Source organism: Bubalus kerabau, chromosome 3, assembly GCF_029407905.1.
Source record: "Bubalus kerabau isolate K-KA32 ecotype Philippines breed swamp buffalo chromosome 3, PCC_UOA_SB_1v2, whole genome shotgun sequence".
Taxonomy (NCBI): Eukaryota; Metazoa; Chordata; class Mammalia; order Artiodactyla; family Bovidae; genus Bubalus; species Bubalus kerabau.
Window position 1 is genome coordinate 181,969,424 of NC_073626.1, and position 13,787 is coordinate 181,983,210.

Here is a 13,787-nt window from a genome sequence, read left to right on the forward strand (position 1 = left end):
CTTGCCTGGGGTGGGAGTGGGGGTCGGGTCTTTTCTTCCCCAAAATATACATGGGATGATTTCAACAAATACTACTTTCCTGGGGCCCGACCCTGTATCAGGCATTGTTCTAGAAACTGAGGAGGCTGCACTGAACCCAACAGACCAGGTTCTGGCCCTCGCAGGTCTCACACACTTGGGGTGGGGAGAGATGGTAAGTCATGCTGCTATCACCACGGCCGTGAAGCCCAGATCTGATGTGTGACCGGGCCCCCTCCACCCTCCTCTCCTCCACCTTCCTCTTTGCTTACCCTACTCTGGCCGCTCTGGCCTCTTGGCCTTTGCCCTGCTGTTCCCTCTACCTGGACATGCCTCTCCTGACACCCCTGGACACACAGACATCCCTGTTCCCCTATACTTCCTGGCTTTCGTTTTACTTGTCACCTTCTAAGATGCTATATAGCTCACGCATTTATTTCACCTATTTTTCATCTTCCCTGATTACTGTTTGTGCCCCACCCCAGGGGGGTGGGTGGTCCTTTGCTTTGCCAGACATTGCTGTAGACCCTGGAACACAGACGTGAGCACGTCGTTGGTGTTCAGTAGATAGTTGTTGAATGGATAAACGAGGTAAAACAAATGATTTAGCTAGATTTCTGGTAGTGAGAAGTCCTGCAGAGACAACGGAAGCTGGGGGAGGGGTGGAGCGAGCAGGGCTGGGACCCACAGGGAAGTGCCACCTCCTGAAGAGGTGGTGTTGGAGCAGAGGCTTGAAGGAGGTGAGCAGACAGCCACGGGGGCGGCTGGGAGCTGGAGACAGCATGGGCAGGCCAAGTGAGCCTGAGCCGGCCACCAACCTCAGGTCGCCACAGTTCCAGCCTCCATTCCAGGTGTGGGCACTGGAGGGGTGCCCAGGATGCCCACCCCCAGGGAGTGCACCCAACAGGCAGGAAAGGGTTAACCTCAGACCTCCTGTGCTCCCCGGATCAGGGTCCTGGCTCCCAGTTCCTACCCACCCACCCCCCAGCAGGCGGGAAGGGGTTAACCTCAGACCTCCGGGGCTGCCCCCTAATCAGGCCCAGGCCGCTGGAAGCCCCAGTTGTGGCCCCAGGAGGGACCCGCTGGCCCCTTGCCTGCCCGCCCGCTTCTCTGCCCAGCCGCCGACCGGCTTTCATCTGCTCACAGGGGGCCGATTCACAGCGGACCACCCTGGGCCCAGCACCCGCCTGCGATGCCGCGCGGCTGTTAAGAGCCGGGTGTAAATCTCCTGACAGGCCACAGAGCGGGCCTCGGGCCCGGGTGCCCCACCCGTGCGGCCGGGCAGACAGTGGCCGCTGTGTCTGAGCTGTGGCTGCACCAGGTAGCCGAGAAGGTGGCCGAGAGGCTTCAGATGGCAGAAGGGCCCCGTGGCTGGGGCCCACATTGTCGCCCGCAGACCGCGCCTCTCCCGTGGCCCCACCCAGCGCTGCTGCTCCTGGCTCCCAGCTCCGGTTGGCCTGCTGCCCTTCTCGCCCCTTCCATGGCAGGACACGGACCTGGCCTCCTGCCAGTCCGGCCTCGCTGCCAAGGAGGCCAGCTGTCCTCTCTCTCGGAGGTCTCAGGAAGCCAAGACCTTAGCAGCTGAGCTCCATGCACCCTGCTCACCCTTCCGGGTTTGCCCTTCGCCACGTGCCTCCACTTTCCCATGTGGAAAACGGGTGTGATGGTAGCAGCCTCCCAGAGGATCATCATGGCCCTTGGAGATGATATGTGTGGCCTGCCCAGCACAGTGCGTGGCCCATCGACAACGTCTGCTCACGTGGTTGCCATGCTCGTCTCCAGGGGCTTGTGTTAGGCCAGGGTGAAGGCAGGGTGATGGCCCCCAGGTTTCCCCCCGGAAGCACTAGGTCCCTGGCAGTCCCTGAGGACCCAGTGCTGGCCCAGGGACGAGCGATGCCTGGGAGTAGAGAGAAGGGAGGCCCCTCCACCTCCGCTGGAACCCAGCCCTGGTCCCTAGGCTTCTGCCGCTGTGACCCCCGGGTGAGTCACCCATCTGGCTGGGATCCAGGGTTCGTCCCCCAACTCTGATCCTTCTTGCACACCTATGAGGCCCCATGCACACACCTCCCCCCAACACTTGCCCCCACCACTGATTAGATCATTGAAGAGGAGCTGTGAATCTTGAGGGCCAAGGCCCGGCCGGGTGTTTCATTCTCCTCAGCCTGTCTGCACCCTCAGGAGCTAAGAGTGTGAGCTCCGTTTCACAGACGACACACCGGAGGCCCAGGAGAGAGAGTGACCTGCCCCAGTCACCAGTGGGTGAGAGCCGCCTGGGACAGGCCCTGGGTCGCTGGGCCCTGGAGGCTCACACACGAGGCCGGAGCCCTGATGGAGGTGACATCGGAGGGGCCCTCAGTGAGATGAGCCCCGCTGCTTGCAGGGGGTCAGGCTGCCAGGCCCAGACAGCAAGGGGGGGGCGCGCTCCCCCAGCGTCCCATCCTCCCTCTGTTCGGAAACACCTGGGGGCCCATCCTCTGGCTCAGCCTCAGCCCAGGGCTTAGACAGTATGATAACCACTCGACGGGAGTGGAAATCGAGGCCCAGAGGGAGGAGAGGGACTTGGGGGGTTAGAGCAGGATGTGAGTTTAGAAGGTTGGACTGGGCTTCAGAGCGGGGCGGGGCTCCTGCTGGGGTCCACTGAGACCCTCTCATCTGCCTTTTCCCGGGCCCGTCGCAGCACTGGGCCCTGGGCCTAGGCTGGGCCCTAACAGCCAACCGTTTGGATCCCCCCCTGACTTTGCAAAGCCAGGCTCGTTCCCTATAGGGTGGGCTCCAGGAAGGCAAGGTGGCCAGGTGCTTCCGTGTGACCTGAGCATGTCACTGGCCTTCACCGAGCCTCAGTTTCTTCACCTGTGTACTAGGGACAGTGGTGGACACCTCCCCACCTACCAACACCCCCCCGCGCCCCGCCCCGCCATGGGGATGACGCAGGTGAAACAAGGCAGAGTGTGGCAGCTGCTGAGACCCTGCAGTGGAGAAAGCGCTCAGTAAGCATCAGCCGCCGATTTTCTTTCCATCCCTGCTAGCTACTGCTCTTAGCCTTGCAGAGGAGCTGTGGGGCTCCGTGCTGGGAGAAGGGGGCTTCCTAGAGGGGGTGGGGGGCTCTTGGAGTGAGCCCCAAAGGACAGGAAGACTCCAGACAGGGGCTGTACCTGAGCCGCTGCCCTGAAGTGTGCGAGGCAGAGAATACTAGAGAAACCCTGCGAACAGAAGAAGCAGACGGAGGGGCCCCGAGCCAGCGACCCCCGCTTCCTCGCCAGTGGCTAGTTCTTGGAGTCTAAAGTCAGGGACTTTCGAAGCTGGAGGGGCCTCAGGGAGCAGTATGTACAGAGGGGAAACTGAGTCCCAGTGTGAAAGGGCTGGGCCCCTGGTGACCCGGTGAACTGGGCCAGGGCTCCCCGCCCCCAGCTCTCACTGTGGGCGGCGGAATGAAAGAGGTCTATTCTGAAGGCCCATCTTCTTTCCTTGGGCACAGGGAGTTCTGTTCTCCCAGTGTGAAGGCTGGGGCCCCGTGGCTCTGAGACTCTCTGGCGCCCTGGCACCATGGAGCTGCCTGGGCTCCCCTTCGCCCCTTCCAGGCCTTGACTTGGGGGTTCCACAGCAGCACAGAAGCAGTTCCCCCACGTGCTGTGAAAACTCCCCTCCAGGAATTCTGCCCTTTGCGAAAGTAGGGTAGCATGTGGTTGGAGCATGTGCTCCGGGACCACATTACCTGCTTTATATCCTAGACCAGTCACTTAGCGTGGGGTTCATCTTGAAGCCTCAGTGGCCCCATCTGTACAATGGGGATGAAAGGGAGGTGTTCAGAGAAGGAGCACTGGACTTGGGGTCAGGGGTCTGGGTGCCGACATTGACTCTGCTGGCCTGGCTTTGTGTCCCAGACAGGACTCACTGACCTGGCCTCAGTATCCCGGTCTCCACGTGGAGACGATTATCCTGCCGCCCTCGGTGTGAGCTGGGGTAGAAGTGACCACACAGGGGACAGTGACCTGGGAGGGTGGAGAGCATCCAGAGACCTTGTTTGGTCGGAACCACGACCCGCAAGGGCACCGTGTGGCCCTCCCACTGTGGCTTGGGGTGGGGGAAAGGGGTGTGACTCGAGCTCAGCTACCGGCTACCAGGCTGCAGGCGGTCCTTGAACCCAGGCGGGCTGTGAACCTCGCCCTCCTTCCGTCGGCCCGCAGGCGTCTCTGTAAACACTCTGTACTCAGTGTGACTCAGAAATGGGACTCTCTCCGCCAGCGACAATAACAGCAAGGCCTGAGGTTTTGCAGCAGCTTTTGTGTAGCCCCATTGGCTCACTTCAAGCTTGTGGTTGACTAAGACACCCGGATCCTTTGCACCCGAGCTGCTGTCAGGTCAGTCTGCGGTCTCCACATCTATCCAGCCGGCTTCCTCCCTGTTGAGATTGTTCTCAGTGCATCCATGATCCAGCTCATCCACGTCACCCAGTGGCTGCAGCAGCCAGGGCAAGAGCACGCCCTCCAAGGCCTGCCAGGACTGAGGCTGAGCCCCATGGCACTCCCCTGGAGACCCTTTCCCCAGGGCTATCCATTAGTCAGCCCTCGACGGCTCACGTTAGACAGCCAACCAGAAAATGAAACCTCAAACTTGGAGGCTACAAACTGGCAACCCCTGAGCAGGACATATTCTGCCAAGTGGGTTATTTTGTTGTTGCTGTTGGTTTCAGTATACCAGGCTTCCCTGGTGGCTCAGCTGGTAAAGGATCTGCCTGCAATGCAGGAGACCCGGGTTTGATTCCTGGGGTGGTAAGATCTCCTAGAGAAGGGAACAGCTACCCACTCCAGTATTCTGGCCTGGAGAATGCCATGGACTGTATATAGTCCATGGGGTCACAAAGAGTTGGACATGACGGAATGACTTTCACCTTTCAGTATTTGGGTTAATCGCTGACATATATAATATGGGAGATTTCACAGAAAAGCAGGTTTATGGCTTCTGGTAAATTGGAAACTGGCAACACTGGGCCCACCTCCATCGGGGCACCAGTCAGCTGGGCTGGATGGCAACTGCCCCTTCTACAAGGCCCACCCTCTCCAGTCTGCCCCAGTCCCCACCCATCCCATCTGCCTCATTTATGAGACTTGCCTGGTTCCCCTTAAGCATCTGAGTTTGCAGCCTCAGCTCCAGCCAAATTTACCCCAGCCCACGTTTTTCCTGTTTCCAGGGGTCCTGGGAGGCAGTAGTGGGGCCTGGCTGGTGTCAAGTGGCTGCCACATGTCCTATCAGCCCGGGCCTGGGCCTTCCTTGGAGGAGAAATTGGGTTCCTTGGTTCTTGGTGGCTTGCTGAGCCCACTGTGGCCCCCAGGACAACCAGTTCGATTCCTCAGGGCTCTCAGATGCCTATGTGAGCTGGTGGCAGGGGTGTGGAGCCAGCCTGGGGGCCTGTGGGTACCAAAATCCATTGCATCCTCATTTGAACATTAGGAATCAGGCCCATTCTGCAGCCTCCAGCTCTGTCCCCTGGTTCCCAACAGCAGTGAAGAGTCCCATCACACTTACCCAGGCCCCACGAGGGGGCCATATCCTGAGACTGTCGTCTTCTTTCTCTGTCAAGCTAGAAAATTCCTCATGTCACGGCAGACCCCAGGACTCAGGCAAGCCTTCTCCTCTCCCCGAGTCCCTTCCCCACTCTTCTTTTCCAAGAATCCTAGGTCTAGAAAATCCTCCCCGCTTCCTCGCTGTGTGACCTCAGGCAAGCTTCTTTACCTCTCTGAGCCGCAGCTCTGTTGTGTTACAGAAAGAGGACCAGGCCAGCCTGCCTGCCTCAGCAGGAACGTGGGACACACATGGGCTCAGCAAGGCCACTCTGCCCCTACTCTTGGCTCCTCACCACGCCCCAGGGTGGGCTCCCGAGGTTTTGCGGAAACTCTGTGGTTTCTCTGAGGTGGGGGTACTCTCTCCATTTATCAGATAACGAAATTGAGGGGCCCCCACCCAGCTGGGCTGTGGAAGAGCAAGTTACAGAATGATACAACCAGGCTGAGACCATTCAAGAAAGTTCCATGAAAAACTTGCTCTGTGTTTTCCATGCACATGAAACCCTAAAAAAGGCCTGGAAAGAAAGACCTCCAAATTGATCACTTAGGGATTTCTGGGTAGGATTTAGGGTGGGTCCGAGGAGTCGTTAGCCTTACCTGTAATGCTTTTCTTTTTGGAGGTATTCACGTGTTGCTTGTGAAATGTAAAATGAGTAATTGAAAAAGTTGTGCGTGTGTGTATGTGTGTGTGTAAGGGGGTGATCCCTGTAAGCCTGATGTCATTCAAAAAGGGTTGAGGGTGGCCTTGACTGGCTGCTTAAAGGCAAGGGCACGGCCATCTTGACCCGGCCAGCTCCTCCAGGGTCTTGGAGACGAGGCTGGGGTCCTTGTATGGTAATGGCAGAAGAATCCTGGAAAACGCTGGTAGTTTGTCCAGGCTCAATGCCCCAAGCAGGTGCACTGATCCCCCTGTCCCCAGCTTCTGGACAAAGATGGGAGTCCGGCCCCTCACACAGTGCCCCGCAGCACTTGCTGGCATCCTGGTCAATTTCCCCTCCTATCTGAGGCCCAGAGGGGAGAAGGCATGTGCTGGGGGTTCCCAGGTAGCTCTGGACTGGAGGAGCTGGCATTCCCATTCTGGGCCTTGTCTCATTCCTCTTGCAGATGGAAATGCTGGGGGCGGGGGCAGGGAATGCTGGGGGCAGAGAGTGGTACCATCCCTGGGTTCTCTCCCTGCCTCCCACAGAGCCTGCCTGAGCCCCTATGCATGCCTGTTGCCTCAGATTTCTCTTCTGCCAAAAAGTGTAACATAGGGACTTCCCTGGTGGTCCAGTGGCTAAGACTGCCCACTGGCAATGCAGGGGCCAGAGTTCGATCCCTGGTCAGGGAACTAGGTTCCGCATGCCCCAGCTAAGACCCTACACAGCCAAATAAATAAGTGAAAGTAAATATTTTTTAAAAAGTTTAACATAGAGGTGTAGATCTCGGGCTTTGAGTTGAACTCCCAAGTTCAGATCTTGACTCCACAACTTACTGGCTGTGTGGCCTGGAAGCTCTCTTGAGTCTCACCTGTGGTGTCGGAAGGTCAGGGTAAAATCATGGCAGCCGCAGGGCGGCCCGTACTGACTGTTCTGTGTTCAGAAAAGAGGCTGGTAACGGCCAATGGGATCTCCCTGCAGAGGCCTAAAGTTATACCGCAGGGAGAACTTCCCAACAGAGCAAGGTGTGTCTGCCCACCCCACCCCCCACCCCAGGATGAGCTGCTCATGGGCTCCATGCTCTGCAGGGCATCGGCAGAAGCTGGAGGACCAGACCAAGGGATTCCCCGACCGCTTCGGGGACCTGGAGCGTCTGCGCATGCGGGTGACACCCAGCACGCCCAGCCCCCGCAGCTCGCTCAGCACCACCAGCCACTTCGGCAGCCAGGCCCAGACCCCCATCCAAGGTATGTCACCCAGGGACGGCGGTGGGGTGGGGGTGGGGGCGGCGGCCTGGGCGTGGTCGCCGGGCCTCAGACCGGAAGCTCATCGGAAGGTCCTTGACTGTATCCCCCTGGTCTTAACGACGGAGCGCGGGTGCCCACTTGCTCTGACACTCGGCCCACTCTGAGGGCCTGCTCAGCCCAGTCCTGGGCTCAGCCCTTCCTTCACTCAGCAAATAGATACTGCCACCCTCCCTGTGCCATCACAGTGCCGGGCCTCAAGGATCAGTGTGAATAGGCAGACACAGTCCCTTCCCTGCCCCGCCAGGAACTCCCTGTCCCCTGCGGGAAATAGCCATTGGTCCCCCAGCATGCCTGTTGGAGTTGGACAGGACCTGCCCCAAGAACCTGAGACAGACACCTGTCTCCCGAGGACATGGTGGGCCCCCAAACCTCGCCTTTCTCATCTGAAAGCAAGGTGGTTGGTGGATGCCTCTGCCCAGGCCTGGGTGACGTTCAGATGATCTCACTGCGCTCAGAAAAACTTGGTGAAGTCAGGTTGTAGCCCTGGAGGGACACAGAACTTTCACCTAAGAAAGGTCCCCGGCGACCCAGAGACTTCCCAGACGGGGGAGGAGGAGGGCGGCCTCTGGGCGGAGGCAGGGGATGGAGTCTCTCCCCCGTGGCCGGATGGATGCGGCAGGCCATGGGAGCCTCGGCCTCAGGCGGACCGTCCAGGTGCACGGGGCCTGGCGCGCAGCTCTCCGGGTTCTCTTGGCCAGTAGAATGGGTGCTGGGGGCTGAGTGCACAGCTGACCCTCAAGCTAGGCGGGGACTGAGCGCGTTCATCCCCAGCACTGGCCGAGGATGGGAGGGCTGGCTGCCATCAGGCGCCGCAGGTTTGCATCCTTTCTCGGCCCTCTGGGCCCTGGTTAGATTCCATTTGGCAGATGCGTGAACTGAGGCTTCAGAGGTGAAGGGCCACCCTTGGGTCACGCAGACCATCACTGGCCAGATTCAAAACGTCCACAGCACCTGCCCTTGGGCACCTCCTGTACTTCCCAGGGCCTAGGGGGTCCCTACTGGGTCTCTCTGTTAAGGGAGGCCCTGCCCTCAGCCTTGGCCATGTGTGCCAGGCATGATGCCACACTGAAGCACTTGATGAAGCCCCCTGGCATGAAGAGGAATTTTCTCCCTTCTGGCCTGGGGAGCTGGGCCTTGGCCCTACTGAGCCCTGAAGGTGGGGAGAGGCACCCCCCGCTCCCCAGCCCATCCTGCAGCTCTGGGCCAGGGGCTGTCCACTTTTGAGACACTCAGCAACTCGTGAGCCCAGGGGATTGCAGGGTGGAGGGGTCTGAGCTCAGGTGGCAGGGAGAGGTCTTCTGGGCTCGTGCCCAGCCCTATCCAGAAGCTGTCCGTGTTTCCGTTGCCCATCGGCCGGCCTTTGTGCAGGTGAAGTGGTCTAAGGTGCCAGGCCTTCTGCCATGGGCAGGGCTGGCGCCCAGCCAGGAGCTCCTGGACCCCAGCAGGTGGGCACAGAGTGGTGTCCCGGCCAGCAGCTCCCATGGAAGGGTAGCCCCCCTCCCCTTTCCAGCTGTGTGGACAAGGTTTGGGAAGCAGCACCTGACGGAGTCTGAGACAGATCTACTTACCCCTGTCTAGCCCCAGAGGGCCATGCCTGGCCCAGCAGCAGCCAGAGGCCCTACCTCCCTGGGGCCTGGGAGGAGAGGAGGTCGGGCCTGTGTGGGACACCGGCTGACCCCACCCTACCCCTTTGGAGTGAGAGGAAGGGCTTCTGACATCCAAGACCAGGGAAGAAGCCTGACCTTTGCAGTCGGGTAGGTTCTAACAGGCACTGGCTGTGTGATCTCAGGCAAGTCGTTTCCCCTCTCTGAGCCTCAGTTTTCTCATCTCTAAAGTGGGAAGAAGGAGGTATCTGTCACAGAGGGGCTGTTGGCAGAGCCAGGCTTGGGGAGTCCCTCTTTCTGACCCTCCCCTCCTGGTGGGACAGATCTCTGCCTTCAGACTCCATCCTGGGGGTCCTCTTCAGGGCACCCGCCCCCCACCACTCCTCTTGGTTCCTGTTAACAGCTTTGACCCCCCAGCTTTGGTCACTGGCAAGCAGCGCTGAGGCCCCAACCCTCCCATACCCCAGCCCCCAGCCCCCTGGCTGCGGCCGCCCACAATGGGGGCTTCTCACAGCTCAAAGGCCTCATTCAGCCACCATGCAGCAGCTGGGGCAATTTGGAGAAGAAAATAAACATTTCCTTCCAGTGTTGGGATTGGCTGCTCGACAGCGGCCTGGCCAGCTCGGGTTTCCTGGGGCTACTGGGCTGGAGGGGGTGAGGGTGGGGGGGGGGGGGCAGGAGCTGAAGGGTGCTGAGGGCAGATGCTGTCCCCACCACCCTGCCCTGGGAGGGAGACGAAAGGGGATGGTGGCAGATCCAGGCAGACCTGCCTGCAGCCCACAGGACCCCCCGAGTGTCACATACACCCAGGCCCACCTGGCACAGTCCCTGTGTTTCCCAGACTGCAGTCCTGTCTTTGCATCCTGGGGTCCCTGTTTGGGCTCCCTTTGTTTTGAAAAAAGGCTTCCCTGTCATAGGGGCAGCGCTCACTTCCCTGAGCTCAGAGCAAGGTGTTAGCCTCATGCTCGGCTCTTCCAGGGGGTGCCAGGCGATGCCCGCAAGGCTTCTCCCCCGGGGTTGGGAGGTGAGGACAGGAGCCAGGCTCCCCTGACCCCCTAGGCTTCGGGGCAGCACTGACCAGTCAAGAGATCTGTTAGGGAGGGTACCAGGTGTGCCAGAAGACTCTAGTCTCCCGGACCTTCGCCCCCCACATCTTCCCAACCTGGAGCCTAGGTGCAACATCGCATTCTGGTCCATGTCCAGGACCAGAGCCTGCTGCTGAGGAAGCAACCCCCAGCTGAGCCGGGAAGACCCCAAAGCCCAGAGAGGTTGCAGGTGTTATTTGAGGCCACACAGCGCCTCAGGCAGATCTGGGAAAGCAAAGCCTGAGAGCACCTGCAGCTCTTATCCCAGCCGCGCCTCAGGCCCTGCAAGAAGTGCCCTCCTGGAGCTGGCCAGGGGAAGGGCTGGGCACCTCCCAAGTCCTCTCTGGCCCCTAGTTTTTGGTGGACAAAGGGCTTGGGGACAGACTGACTTCCCAGTGGAACTGCTGCTGGGAGCTCACCTGCCCGCCCCCAACTGCTGCCCAGAGTCACCCCTGTGGCCAGGGTACAAGGAAGGACCAGGTCAGGGGCTCATCTTTGCTGGGCCCCAAATGGGCCAGTTTTCCTGGGTGCCAAGAACGGGGGGTGTCACAGCCAGGCGGCAGCACAGGCCCTCATCAGGCCCCTGCTCTGGGCTCAGTGTCAGCACTTCGCATGCATTGAATCCCTAGGGCCTATTATCGTCTCCATTTTTCATGTGGGACAGCCCGATGCACAGAGAGGTTAAGTGACTTGCCCGGGAACACACAGCTAGTCAGTGTCAGAACTAAGATCTGTATCTAAGCTTGGAGACGATACAGTTAACTTCCAATGTGCTGCCTCAGAGATGGGACAGCTCCCCCTCAGGCACGTGTGAGTGCTCAGGACCAAGAACCCTGGGTTCCGTGCCAGGTCCAAGCTGCTGTGTGACCCTCCGGCGAGTGCCTCACCCTCTCTGAGTCTCAGGTTTCCTACTAAGGGATTTGGACTCGTTCCTGAAGCCTCTTGGGAAGTTGAGGGTTTGGGAGTCTGTGATTACAAAAGGCAAGGCAGAGGTGAGGATACCCTCGTCTTGGAGCCAAACCCCTGGGGGGAGTCAGGGCAGGGCCTGGGCTGGACCCTGGGTCTCTCTGCGATGAGGGCAGAGTCCAGGCCACCAGACCCCTCTGTGTGCATCTCACTTTGTTGTGGAGGCAGGTGAGGGTGGCATCTGACCCTCATCTGGCCACCAGGCAGCTCCAGCCTGCAGGCAGCCGTGGAGATGACAGGCCCAGGGTGAGGCCGGGTGGCAGGAAAGGACAGAGCCGCTGTGGACGCAGCCCCCTCAAATGTAGGCCAGATGGCTCCCGTAGCCTCGCTGAGCCCCGCTGGGCAGAGAGGTGAGGCGGGCGCATGCACACGGGTACATCCCAGCAGGAGCAGAAAGCAGAGAGCCCCTGACAAGTTCCAGTCCCTTCCGTGCAACATGGGAGAAGCCATCTTTCTCTCTCTGCCTGTTCCCTTTATCTGCAAAAAGCAGGGCTAACTCCTTATCTTGCAGAACCACCAGAGCCCCTCTTCGCACCCATGGTCTTCCCAGCTCTTACTTAACCCAGAGGGAGAGAGGGAGGCAGGAGCTGTTGAACCAGGCTGCTGGGTGGCTGGTGCTGGCCCTGTCCTCAGTGTCCCTGACACCAGCAGCCCAGCTGGGAGCCTAGCTTCACCCCCTCAACGGGCCTCTGCACGGCCAGGCTGTGACAAGGACTCCGGGAGGAGAGAGACAAGCCCTCCCCCTCCTCTCCCTGTCCCGGCAGGGACCCCCCCGACCCCTGGCCATCCACAGCCCAGACACCTGCTCTCACCCGTCCGCAGGTGGGGGCCAGATTCAGAGTCCACAGGCTCCAGCCCCCGAGCAGCCCAGAAGGGTCAGAGCAGAGCCAGATCTAGAACTAGGGGGTCCCCCACACGGGCCTATGAACCAGAGCCTGAGGTCCTTTTTTTTTCTTTCTTTAAAAATTAATTTATTTTTTAATTTTTGGCTGCACTGGGTCTTCATTGCTGCCCGTGGGATTTCTCCAGTTGTGGCGAGTGAGGGCCGCTCTTGTGGGTCACAGGCTTCTTATGGCGGTGGTTTCCCTTGTTGGCAGAGCAGAGGCTCGGTAGCCTGGCCAGAAGGCTCAGTTGCCTTGCTCATGCGAGATCTTCCCAGACCAGGGATCAAACTGCGTCCCCTGCCCTGGCAGGCAGATTCTTAACCCCTGGACCAACCAGGGCCGTCGCCCGAGGTCATCCTTGAAGAAGGGCCCCCGGGCGGGAGGAGGGCGGTGGGCATCGGGCTGCAACTGACTGGTCCTCCTTGCTGTCCCCCCCGCTTCCACCAGGCACCTCGGAACTGAACCCCTTCTCCGACCCCCGCCAGTTCGACCGCTCCTTCCTGCCGCCCCTCACGGAGAGCCGCTTCTCCGACCCCCGGATGCATTACCCGGGGGCCATGTCAGCCGCCTTCCCGTACAGCGCCACGCCCTCGGGCACCAGCATCAGCAGCCTCAGCGTGGCCAGCATGCCGGCGGGCGGCCGCTTCCACCACACCTACCTGCCGCCGCCCTATCCCGGGGCCCCGCAGAACCAGAGCGGGCCCTTCCCGGCCAGCCCGTCCCCCTATCACCTCTATTACGGCGCGTCCTCGGGCTCCTACCAGTTCTCCATGGCGGCGGGCGGCGGAGGCGGCGGCAGCGGGGGCGACCGCTCCCCGACCCGCATGCTGGCCTCCTGCACCAGCAGCGCCGCCGCGGTCGCCACCGGCAGCCTCATGAACCCCAGCCTGGGCGGCCAGAGCGACGGCGTGGAGGCCGACGGCAGCCACAGCAACTCGCCCACCGCGCTGAGCACGCCCGGCCGCATGGACGAGGCCGTGTGGCGGCCTTACTGACCGCCTGCGGTGGAGTGGACAGCTCTCGCCAGCGGCGCGCGGCGGGGGGGTACCCCCGAGACCCTTCCAGACAAGTGCGGCAGGCCCAGCTCCAAGGCTCAGGGCGCCAACTGGACTTAACGCTCCAGGGCAGTCATGGGCCCCAGACGGGTCCACTGTCCTGAGGGGCGGCCCCGGAGCTGGTGGCCGGCTCTAAGAGCGTCTCATCCCAGAGCCACGACTTTGTACAGAGGGGTGGAGACCTCCTCCAGGACCCCGCCCCCAGCCCAGATCCTGTTCATCTCATCCCATGTCCCTGTGGGAGAAGCTCCCTCCTGCCACCCACCCCCTGACCCCCCAGCCCAGGGTGACCTGGCTGTCCCCAGCTATGCCCACTGCTGTTAGGGGCCCAGGCCCCCTGGACAGAGACCATCTCTTTCCCAAAGAGAAGTGGTATTTGCCCACATGGTTTGCCCTCTTATCCACCGAGCCCTACAAAGACCTCCGGCCGCCATTTTCCTCAGAGACCCCTCACCCGTGGGCCCAGCCCTTCCCTCCACATTTACACAAGTTGAGTCACAACTGGAAGGTTCCCGCAGCCCTGAAAGGGGCCTTCCTCATGGTATGGAAGAGGAAGGAACCCCTCCAGAGGCCCCAGGGGATCACTAGCAGAGATGGAAAGAGAACACCCCAGGCCCGCCCCACCCCTCCCTGAGCTCTGCTCCCCGACAACTCTAAGAGGCCCCGACC

At 60.6% G+C, this 13,787-nt stretch overlaps 1 protein-coding gene across 1 annotated transcript in view; it reads left to right on the forward strand.

Moving 5' to 3' along the window:
* The window catches only part of RUNX3 (RUNX family transcription factor 3), a 28,882-nt gene extending 15,552 nt beyond the window's left edge, over positions 1 to 13,330 (forward strand). Inside the window, exons 4-5 of the mRNA XM_055574849.1 lie at positions 7,306 to 7,464; positions 12,511 to 13,330. Of these exons, the coding sequence (XP_055430824.1) occupies positions 7,306 to 7,464; positions 12,511 to 13,058 (707 nt within the window). The 3' untranslated portion in view covers positions 13,059 to 13,330. The remainder of the gene's footprint in view (positions 1 to 7,305; positions 7,465 to 12,510) is intronic.
* Positions 13,331 to 13,787: the final 457 nt, after the last annotated feature.